The following is a 12,327-nucleotide window of genomic DNA, read 5'->3' as shown; positions in this document are numbered from 1 at the left end:
CAGCCCAAGGAACAGGGAGATGCCATGGGGATTATGCACTATGTTACTGCTAACAAGTCTTAAGCTGCCTCTGAATAGTCACTGTCAGTCCAGTGTACTGTTCTCTGCCAGGAGAGACAATCCAAAATATCAGCGTTAGAGAGACTTATGGCACTGATTTGACTTCAGCCAGACCATTTCATAAAGCAGTGATTCTCAAAACTGAGTGTGTGTCCCAATCACATTCAGGGCTTCTTATAAAAAGGCTACTGGGCCTCATTACACTTTTGAAAGTCAATGGTGTCAATGAAACAAGCTCCACAGAGGGGCGTGACTTTGAGTAGATAATTTTTACGAACTGTAACTAGTAGCACAGTCAGGGATGGAGTTTAAAAGTTCCTTTATTCTGGAAATTCCGTATCACTTTATTTGTAATACTGGTGGTGGGACTGAGGGCCCAGAACATGGTAGGGCAGAGCACTGTTATTGGGCTACATCCTCTGAACCTACTATTTTTCTTGATTAATAGAAATTTTGAATATTTACTGAAGCCTTTTACAGTCTTCCATTTGAAGCCCAAATGAGATTATTCACTTCACTTTTTAAGTCACGAAGTAAAGCAAACTGACTATTTCAGCAAGCTGCTGAATTTCAATTGGAATCTAGGACTCTCAATCCAAAGTCTTAGCTCCTGTCTGATAACAATTTCAAATGGGAGAAAAATAGTAAACTCTCTGCCAGAGTGTTACTGTGTAGATGAAATTAGATAAGAAACAAAGAGCCCTTGTCAGAGTCCAGTCATCTACCAAGGGCTCAGTACATAGCAGTAGCTGCTCTCAGCTGTCATGTTATCATTGTCCTTTCTACTACTTGGAATGATCTATGAGTGGGCTTTGCTCACCCATACTACCCTTATCTACCAACAGCAAAAGCACGCCAGGAAGACCAAGGATAAGACATAATGTTGAAGGTTAAGTACCATTTCCCAAACACATAGCCAGACTGAGCCAAGAAATGTCATTAACTCTCTTTGACTAGAATCTCAGGGATTGCAGGTTGCTCTCAATAAGGCCATAGCTCAGAAAGCAAGCCACAGCTGAGCTGTAACAGCAGCTCATAAGACCTCCAGACAAGTTTCTCCTTAGTCTTACACATTGCATGGTTTTAAGCTCATTTGGTTCTGAGTTAGTAAAACATTAATTTCTTGTTGGCAAGGGAACCTGCTATTCACCTCACTTTCTGCTGGAACACACACACACACACACACACACACACACACACACACACACACATATATATATATACTCAGACAGGAGCCAGATCTAGAATATAATTCTGTGTCTTCTTCTAGAACAAAGCTGCCTCTGCCATTAGACCTTCGCTGGCTTCCAATACCAAATAAAATGTCCAAATTAGGGGAAACTCACCGCTTAGCTTCCTTGAACCCCCCCCCACAACAAAAACCCACTCTTGGAGGGGAGATCTGATTATTGAAGGAAAAATGCAGCCGAGTACTACACTTTGGCTGGTTTTGCAATTGTGGGGGGGAAAACAAACAACAAATGGTTTGCCACTTGAGTAGTTGTTTCAATAAACATGGAGAACACCAAGCTCCTTGCATTGAGCTAGGCCCTGTGACCTGGGGAGGTCCCTGTTTCGGGGGTTTCTGCTCTGTGGTAGAACCAATGAACACTAGAGGAAGTTCCTAGAGAGTGAATATAGACAAAGACTACCCCCCTGACAACCCACAGGAATTTAGAACCTGAGAAAGAATAACTACTGAAATAGAATGAGAATCAGGGCAGAATGGTTATCTTTTTTATTCAAATGAGGTACTTCTAGGAAACACTATCAAAAAGTAAAGATGCACTCAAAATCATGGTGCTAGCCTGTCAGTCACTTAATTTTATATAAAAGCCCAAGGACTCTAGATGGCCATGCCATTTTCTGTTATACCACTTCAGCTTCTAAACCATCCAGCAGGGACAAGATCAGAGGAGGAGAGTGACCAGGCTGTCCATTCTCCAGCCCACCTTGAGGGGGGAGTCTTAGACTCACCTTGTGTTGCAACCGGAATGCCAGGATAAGCTGAAGGCTTCAGAAGGGAAATGCATGGTGGTGGCCGCTTCAGGGCACCCCTCCAATAGCTTGGCCACATGCCATGAGTGCGGCCTACTGACAGGGATGTTTCTCCTACAGCAAGAAAGAGTCAGGAAGTCAGTGTTGAAATCACTTTCCAAGTGACTTCTGTCCCTATATCCGCTTTCCATTCAACGAGCTAGATTATATTCCAAGGAGTTGGTGTAGACATCTAAGTGTTCCCTTAGCTCTACTACTCAAATTTCCTTTATTCAATGGATGATTGCTGAAGACATAAAATGCCAGCTTCAATGGGAATGTTTTGTTCCTAGTCATATCCAGATATTGCTAGATGGTGGTAGTGTACACCTTGTAATCCCAGCACTTGGGAGGCAGAAGCAGGAGAATCTATGTGAGTATGAAGCCAGCCAGGTCCACAGAGACAGAAAGAGTCCCAGGACAGCCAGGACTACACAGAGAAACCCTGTCTTGAAAAACCAAAGCAAGCAAACAAAAACATATCCAAGTATGTACATTAATGCTAAACACACAGTAGATTCTCAATAAAATTTGTGGACAACACAAGAGCTGCTGACTAATGAACAGCAAGCCTACCAGTATTTGTCTTTGAGGGAAAAATATCAATATGATCAATCTTCCCATTTTTCTCCGCAAAAGGAGGTAAGTGGTTAAGATGCTTTAGCAAGCCAAATGGTGGAGTATGAATTGCTCAAATGTTCTTCATTAATTCTATAAGTATTTATTGTATGCTTACTAATGCCTTCCGAAATACATATAGTTCTGGGGATATGGCCATGAGTCAAACACAGTCTATATCTCTGAGAGCTTGCTGATTCATGAAAGAAATAGAACCAATTGAAATAAAGTATCATAAAATGGCCCTAGAGACTGAATGTTAAGATGGACACAGGCGTACATAAGTGAAATACTCGAACTTGCAGGAACAGTAATAGCAAGGGGTCTAAACTCTTGTGAGGAGAAAAAGGACAAAGTGGTTATAGGCTAGGATGACAGAAGAAATTGGCTGAAAATTTAGCATGCCAGGGACAAATAACTGGAAACCAGTCTGAGGCCAAGACCCCCACTATAACCAAAGGTTCTAGTCTGGGGCAACTCTTACATTGATTTGTTTGTACAACACCCATCACTGCCAACTGGCACACTTCACATGATCAGATTCCACTCCTACAAATGGGAAACATAACCCAGGATATGGTAGAACTAGGAGATAAAGAGACGACTGATGGGAGGGAGAATAGAAGCAGGAGAAGGAAGACATATATGTGAGAGAACAGAGGGAAAACTATAGGGAGAGGGCAGAGAAGGGCCAGGCAGATGCAAAAGACAAGGAGAGATGAAAGAGAGACAAACAATGTCAGAAACTCTGAGAAAGCTTATAGAAATATAAGAGGATACTAGAAATATCAGTGGATGCTAGGCATGTGAATGACACTGTGAGACAAATACATACTAGGTTAAGTAGATAGTGGAGCAATATCAAAATGATAGATTATTTACTAATTCATTAACAGGCCCCATATGGGGCACTGGTGGTACAAATAAGGACTCCTGTTTTCAGAAAGCTTGTTATCCAGTGGATAAATAAATTCTCTATGTCCCATGAGCAATGGCAGGCAGAGTCAATAGGGAAGATTGTAGCCTCTCAAGAAATGCGAAAATTCTGAAGATTCAGACAGCACAAGACCAAAGCCTAAAAAGGTAGTCCTGAGGAGGCCTTGCTGGAGGTATATGACTAAGTGGTAATAGGCCAGACACAGACAACGAAAGATATAGGAAAAAGGGCAGAGAAGGTTACTTGTCAAACATCAGGGCCATAGATCCACAGTAGTGACTAAAATTTGTGGTGAGGCCCCACCTTCATAATCACATTGTTCTGTGACAGAACACTGAGTATACAGCAAGAAGGCTGAAGGTACCAGAAGGCACTTCACTTGCTATATGCTTCGTTAGAATATCACCCAAAGCTGCTGTGCTAGAAGACCCTGCTGCTACTCATCGGGCGGTCAACAAGTACTTATCATGCGTCTCCCAGTTGGAGGAAAGGGTAGTAGTAGGTCTGTATACATCTACTATGTCTTAAGCTTCTAAGCACTGAGCCTGTGGTATGAAACAGGGAACCTTTGCTATTTTGGGTCCTTCTTCCATATCCAGGATTTCTGAGGTTCTTCTGAGTCCACAATGTAAACTAGTAAACGTTGATCTTCCCAATTGTTTAACCCACTATTCGTTCTCTTAAGTCTTCTTTTATGAGGTATCTTTGGCTTGTCTGCCTTCTCCATCTATCTCCCTTCCATTTTTCCTTTTCTCTCTCTTTCCTTCCTCTCTCCTCCATTTTGTTACCATTATAGAGTCATAATTCTCCTTCCAGAATCCACCTCTACCTTTCAATTCTAGTCCATGCCCTCAACATTGTATCCAAAGTATTATGTCCACTTGCCAAAGAGTATATTCTTGTTCTATTTCTATTCTTGGCTTTTAGGTCCTACCAGGTTAAATAACAACTGAATTTGATGGCCATTCTCTACCACTAAATCCCAATTTCTTACCCTGAGCTGCTTCAAATATAAACTGGATCAGACTTTCCAAGTCTCTATAGGCTGCTGTATCATACCATAGCTTGACCTCCCTGCTCTAATCACACCCTCCCTGCTCTAATCACACCCCGTGGCTAGCTCTGTTCTTTCCCAACTCTCCTTTACTGGTGTTCATTTTCCAACAGAATTTTCCCCAGTGACTGGACTGCTTTGATTTGAATCCCAACTCTATCAACAAGGGACAACTTCTCAGAACTAAGCAGTCCATAGAAGTTAAAAAAGGAGATATTCCCAATGGTCATTAAATTGCAAATCTTTGTGGACATGAGGCTCTAAATACTGTATAAATTAAATAAATATGTACTGCTAGTGTCATCTCCAAGGAGTCTATCTCAAGTAATGTAGCTCTCATGATGTAGCCCATCATAACATGTTATTTTGTACTGCTTATCAGCAGTTCATGTACATTAGCTTTGTTCCACTAACTATATTAAACCAGTATTTTACGTGTGTGACTCTGTGAGAGTCAAGCCATAAGAGCTACTCTTTTTGTGAGAAATGGAAGAGTGGTTCTCACCTGGCTAGGTTACTACAGCAATTAGAAGCAGCAACCTCACCTGCCTATGTTAATATGGGTATCAAAGCATCCAGTAAATAGTCTAGTGTTTTACCAAGTGGTCAGTAAATCCTACGGACTACAATATTGGCTATTACCTCAAACTTGTCCTTTTAGATGGCTCAGGGCACTTGCAACCAAGTGTGCCCGAGAAACTTTGGCTCTGCTTCACTACTCCCTTGCCACATTTAAAACAGTAGCTGATAAAGGCCCCACAGTCTCTAGGGTTTCTCCAGAAGTAGAAAATAATCCCAGAGGAGACAGGGGAAGGTAGGGAGGACGCTGGGGACACTAGAAAAAATAAACACTGGGAGGAAGGAAATCTCAGCAGAGAGAACTGGAGCCAGATCGAGTACCATTTAACACTAGCTTAAGAAAGAGAAGAAACAGTCTACAAGCCTAGCACCTGTCCTATTATCATTTGTGAACTGTCCTAGACTCAACACAAACCTGTACTCAAACCCAAGTTGTGTAACCTTGTCCAAGGCATTTCTGAGGTGCAGATTTTTACTTGCGGCAAGGGGGCTGGGCTGGAACTTAGGACCATGTATGCAAGGCAAGTACTCTATTACACCACAGGAGCTTGAGTTGTATATTTGTGTATTCTTTATATGTAAAATGGGATGATGACCATCTATTTCTCATGAGATATGGTCTGGTTTAAATGATGCAGTCCCATGTGTGGAATCGATTAGCATAGTGCTTGATACAGATAGTCTATAAACCTACAAAAAATATAACAGGGGCCTCTATTGAACACTGAATCTATGTCAAATACTAAGTACCTCATATGCATCAGCTGGTTTAATCCTCATTTCAATGTCACGTGTAAGAACTATTAGCATGCCCACTTTATCAATGAAGAAAGAGAGGTGCAGAAAGCTTAAATTATTTGTCAGAAACACATAGCTAGCAACCAGATCTATGGTTAGAATTAGGATCAAAACTTGGATCTGGGACTAGCAAACTTGCCACACAAGCCAGATAACCTAGGTTCAATTCCCAAAATCCACACAAAGGAAGAAGGGGAGCACCAAAGATACAAAGTTGTCTTCTATCTTCCACAAGCATACCTTGGTACCCAGTCACACATGAATAATACATTTGAAGGAAAAATGACTCAGATCCTCAAGCTTTTTCTAGAAAACCGTATTTCCCCTCCTGCCCAAAGGGCTCTATTTCATAAAGTTTATATACCTAAGGCTTGACATAACCATACCTCAATAAGCAATAAGAAAAAGGAGGTCTCGGTGGTTCTGGATTTAAAACTATCTCATCCAGTGGAGAAGGGGGAGGATGAGAGATGAGTAGTATAAGACAAGCTCAAGCATCAATTATACAGCCCAACCCCAATTTAGGGATGACTACAACCCTCATCTTTTTCCTAAAGCTGGGGTAGGCACTATGACTGAACACAGTCTGTAACTTATTATCCTCAAATGCCTGTATTAGGAAAAAAAAAAAAAACTAAGACACCAAAGAAAGACAGCAGCAGGAGGAAAAAGTTGGAAACTGGCTGTACCTACCATGGAAGTTGCTCAAAGGAGAGATGGCTTATGAGAGATTGGAGTATGCAGATAGTTCACAGTCTCATCATCAACCACTCCAGTGTCTTCGCTTAGCTGGGGACCATCAGCCCTCTACTTAAGACCTCCCTGGGTGTCAGGCCAGCAGCCCAAGACCCTAAATGTTATCCAAGGAGTTCAAGTGGACAGCAAACCACAGCTATCAGGCTGCTTGGGTTTTTCTGTGGCCACAACCTTAGAGAATGTCAGCCAGTGTCAAGGGCTGGATAAGAGTAAAGACACTGCTCCAGGAACCAGCCAGCGCCCTAGTGGCAAAGAGAAGGAGGAAAGGCAGTTCCAGCAGCAACCCTCCCACCCCCACCCCGTTCCTGACTCCTACCTCCTCTATGCCCTGGCCCATCCCATCCACAGCTCAGAGACCAATAAGAAAGCTGGGCCCCTGGCCACTGCTAGAACTCAGGAAAGGAGCAAGGAAATGATGTTTGGGAAAGATAAAGCGGGTGTCTAAAAAGAATTTTTAAAAATACACGTAAGTGAGAGAGAAAAACACCCCAGACGCATACACTTAAAAGAATTCCTGCACTTCCTGGACTGAGTTGACCCCACCCAGCCATCTCCGCAGGTCCTCAGGGCCCCAAGAAAGGAGAGCTCAGCCTGGCTTAGCAGCCTCCAGGTTCAGAGAAATGGTACTATAGTTCATTTTTTAAAAGACGGGGAACACTGACTTAGACATCTTCAAGATAAAGCTCCTTCTGAGATATAAAAGTTTACAAATATTCCAGGCTTTGACTTCCAAGAGGTACCTGGGCATCTGTTCCTTTCCAAAGAAAACTTAATTTCACACTAAACAGTTCAATTCCAGAAAAGGAGCTCATTAGCAATGTTAGGATAGTGGCACTCAGGAGCATCCCTGAATCTGCCATCAACTCACTCTGAACTCTGGCAAGCACACCTTCTGGGGAATTCTATTTCTTCTATGAAAAATAAAGCATAGACTGCACCTAAGGCAGTGGTGGTAGATCCAAGCCTGATGTTCATAATGATATCCTTAGTGACCACTGTGCTGGCCAAAACTGAGAACATTCTAGAACAAATTTGTTATACCCCTAAGCTCAGACCCAGGTATCAGAATTTGATTTTTCTTAGGGATGTCAAGTTAGGGCTTTCCCGTTATAATTAACTTGATCCCTACTCCAATTTCCCTTGGCCTTTGGTTTCAATTCTGGTAATTTATGGTTCCCATGAGGGCTTATACAAGCTCCCTCAAGACAAAAAGCATGGCAGGGCCTTTCCTCTCTGGGGAAATTAGTTCCTTCCTCTTGCATTCCTCTGTACCTCACATAAGTTTATCAATTTATAAAAGTACTATTGTATGGTTAAGTTTATAGGGAATATGAATCTGACTTGAAACCTTGACTTCACTTCAAATGGACTTTCATGGCCTAGTGAATGTCACAGAATTTCAAGTTCCTTGTGTATAAAGTACAATCGGCATGTAACAGGCACTTGATAAAAGATATATATATATATTTAAGGTTAACCAAAAGAGTACAATGAATATAATGCTATTAGTAGCAAGAAAATCGGTTTCTTCAATCCAAACAGGGAGAGATGAGAAAGGTCCAGTAAAGAAATGGCTCAAAGGCAGACTTTGTACCTTTACTTTCAGTTAGCAATTGTCACATTTCACTGGGTGGATGGGTCATGGGGTACTAGACTCTGATTTAGTAGATTTAGATTAGGGACAAGGTGATGACTTTCTATAGAATCTGTTCCTTCCTGCTCCTGTAATAACCATGTAAGTATCAACAAACTTGCAAATAATTCCTGTCCCCAAAAAAATTACAAGGAAAAAACAGTCTATTCTCACTTAAATATGCAGGCTTGGGTGCCTAGACTTTTGTTGTCTTCTGTTGCCAAATAACTTCCTCTTTTCATGCAAGTGCTTATCTGATGATGCTTGTTGAGCCTCAGGTCTGAGCAAAATAAAGAGCAACTATTTTGACAAAAGTCAGACCCTGTGGTAAGCCAGCTGAAGCTGAGCCAACAATGAGTAGAAGTAGACGTATATTCTTGGTATTGGCTAAGGTAGGAAGGCCGTGAGGGTATGAAGGTGAGATAGTTCCCAGATGAGGGGATTAGCAGGTGGGCATAAGGCAGAGAAATCCTTGGGCAAGGGATGGTAAGATAAAACTTGAGCAATAGTTGGCCAGTTTGGAAGCTTCTAGAGGTTAGAAAATATGGTGAGTGTTAATGGTTGCTTAGCCGAGTAGAGTAGCAGATAATAGGATATTGCTTGGGGCAAGGCACTTCTTTAGAAACAAGCTTGTTTTACATGTCAATCCCACTTCCCTCTCCTTCACCTCCTTCCCTGCGCACTAACACCCTTACCCCCATCACATCCCCTTTTTGCTCCCCAGGAAGGGTGAGGCCTTCCATGGGGGATCTTCAAAGTCTGTCATATCATTTGGAGCCTAGGCTCCCCCTCGTGTGTCTAGGCTGAGAGAGTATCCCCTCTGTGTGGAGAGGGCTCTCAAAGTACATTTGTATGCTAGGGATAAATACTGATCTACTACTAGTGGCCCCATAGATAAGGCACTTCTTATTTAAAAGCTGAAAAGACAAGAAATAAGCCTGGGGCAGGAGGATAGTAGATACATTCAGGGAGAAATGGCAGATCATTCAGAAGTTGTCTGCCAAAAGAGTCTTTCTAAAGACTGTTGTAAGGGGAGAGAACAGATCAATGCTGGAACGAGCTAATCTCCAGCTGCCCTAGTAAGCTGTGGTGTCAATATATTTTTACAGCACCTCCTGTCTTTGTTCTTGGTTCAGTAAACCCCTTTAAAGACAGTGGATAGGAGATGACAATCAAACAGGGAAAAATGGCTCTTTCCCACCCAGGGCAAGAAGAAAATGTGACCCCTATTATTTGGGATTGTGGTCTGGGCCATAATGCTATGTGGACTCTTTCCTCTTCTGAAAGTGTTTGGATAAGGAGAAGCACAAAAAGAGTGTCCTTGATTAGCTCTGTTTGCTTTCTGTGGCTCTTTTAGCCACCCCACAAATAGTACATTCCACCTTCTACACATGAAGAAGTCCAAGCATATCCTGGCCCACTAGGCAGGAAGAGAAGCCTACAGATCAGGGGAGGGGGGTTAGGGCACTGCAAAACAATACATGGCTTGTTTATCTGGCAGAGATGGGGAAAGGCTTGGTCATGACAGAGGGACAAAGAGCTCTGAACGCCTTTCTCTACTAGATAGCTGGCTGGAGGACATTGCAGCCTGGTGATCCAGAGGTCCTTCTTTATCAAAGACTCAATCAAATGGGAAAGTGAGAGAGAGAGAGAGAGAGAGAAAGAGAGAGAGAGAGAGAGAGAGAGAGAGAGAGAGAGAGAGAGAGAGAGGGAGAGAATTATTTTTAAAATTATTGTTTGAAAATATTGTGTATGTATATAATATGCTGTGATAATAGACACCACCCTATTCCCTCCCCTCCAATTTCTCCCCTTTTCTACCCACAATTATTATTCTCTCTCAATTTCATGTGCTCCTTCTTTTTAATCCACTGAGCCCACTTGGTGCTGCCCATATATGCAAGGAGGTAGGACTACCTACTGGAGCATGGGATAACATCTTAGGGACCACAGCCCTGAAGAAAATTTATTCTTTCCCAGCAGCCATCATTTGCAAATAACCGTTCACCTACAGGTTGAAATTTGTGAAATCCTGCCACACATTCATGCTGGATTTTTTATTTTTGGTTTGATCATGCACAGGTCTTTTGTTCCTATGAAGTCACATATGTGACTGAACTGCCATGTCTGGACATCATTGCTTAGCATTTGTATGAAGTTGTTTATTTGGCTTCTCTCAGATTTTTAAAAAATTCTTCTCTCATACAACAGGCCCCAACTGCAGTTTTCCATATAAACTTTCTGCTTAGGACTATCTTCATTGTATCCTGTAGATTTTGGGGTAATATATTGACATTTTCATTCAACTCTAGCAAAATTTAAATTTCTTTGCTATTTCTTCAATTATCCATTCATTATTCAGTAGGGTGCTTTTCGATCTTTATGACAATGTGTATTTTTGTGATTTCTATTGTTGTTTTATAACTAGGCTTATTCCACTGTGGTCACACATAAATCCATACACCTATGGACACTTGATTTTGACAAAGAAGCCAAAACTCTACAATGAAGAAAAGAACACATCTTCAACAAATGGTGCTGGCATAACTGGATACTAGCATGTAGAAGAATGCAAATAGATCCATATCCATCACCATGCGTAAATGCAAGTCCAAGTGTATCAAAGACATCAACATAAATTTAGTTACACTGAACCTGACAGAAAGGACTGTGGGGAATAGGCCTGAATGCTTTGGCACTGAAGACAACTTCCTGAATAGAACACCAGTAGCACAGACACCAAGATTGACAATTAATAAATGGGACTTCATGAAACTGAAAAGCTTCTGTAAGGCAAAGGACACTGTCAATAGGACAAAATGGCAGCCTACAGAATAGGAAAAGATCTTCACTAACTCTTCATCTGACAGAGAGCTGATCTCTAAAATATATAAAGAATCCAAGAAACTAGACATCAAAAGGCAAATGGGGTACAGAAAATTCTCAACAGAAGAATCTCAAATGACCGAGAAACACTTAAAGAAATGTTCAGTATCTTTAGACATCAGGGAAATGTCAATCAAAACAACTCTGAGATTCCATCTTACACCTGTCAGAATGGCTAATATCAAAAACATAAGTGACAACTTATGGTGGAGAGGATGTGGAATAAGGGGAACACTCTTCCATTGCTGTTGGGAGTGCAAACTTGTACAGCCACTTGGGAAATCAATATGGTTGTTTCTTAGAAAATTGGGAATCAATATACCTCAAGACCTAGCTATACCACTTTTGGGCATATACGTATACTCAATCATACCACAAGGACACTTTCTCAACCATGTTCATAGAAGCATTATTCATAATAAAAAGAATCTGGAAACAACCTAGATGCCCCTCAATTGAAGAATGGATAAAGAAAATGTACATTTACACAATGGAGTATTACTTAGCTGTTAAAAACAATGACATTATACAATCTGTAGGCAAATGGATGGAACTAGAAAAAAATCATCCTGAGTGAGGTAAACCAGACACAGAAAGACAAACATGGTATGTACTCACTCATCAGTAAATACTAGCTGTAAAGTAAAGGATAACCATGCTACAACCCACAGACCCAGAGAGGTAACAAGGAGGACTCAAGTGGGGATGCGAGGTTTCCCTGGGAAGGAGAAATAGAGGAGATCTCCTGGGTGGACCAGGAGAAAGTGGACAGGAACTTGAGGGATCTGGTTGGGGGTGGGTGGAGGGAAAGAGTGCTGAGAGAGATAACTGGAAATGGAGACATTTTAGGGCTAAGTAGAAGCCTGATGCAAAGGAAATTCCCACAAGTCTACAAGGATGACTCCAGTTAATACTCCTAGCAATCTTGGATATGTAGCCTGAAGTGGCCAACCCCTGTGATCGGATTGG

The 12,327-nt window shown here is 41.7% G+C and overlaps 1 protein-coding gene across 4 annotated transcripts in view; it reads right to left on the bottom strand.

Moving 5' to 3' along the window:
- Shroom4 (shroom family member 4) overlaps positions 1-12,327 on the bottom strand; it is a 217,076-nt gene that overhangs the window by 49,002 nt on the left and 155,747 nt on the right. For all 4 annotated transcript variants that reach the window (XM_027433338.2, XM_027433334.2, XM_027433335.2 and 1 more), the window contains exon 3: positions 2,038-2,172. In XM_027433338.2, coding sequence (XP_027289139.1) covers positions 2,038-2,172 — 135 coding nt within the window. The remainder of the gene's footprint in view (positions 1-2,037; positions 2,173-12,327) is intronic.

Source organism: Cricetulus griseus, chromosome X, assembly GCF_003668045.3.
Source record: "Cricetulus griseus strain 17A/GY chromosome X, alternate assembly CriGri-PICRH-1.0, whole genome shotgun sequence".
In the NCBI taxonomy this organism is placed as follows: Eukaryota; Metazoa; Chordata; class Mammalia; order Rodentia; family Cricetidae; genus Cricetulus; species Cricetulus griseus.
The sequence above is the reverse complement of the archived record's forward strand: the minus strand, read 5'-3'. Positions and strand labels throughout refer to the sequence as shown.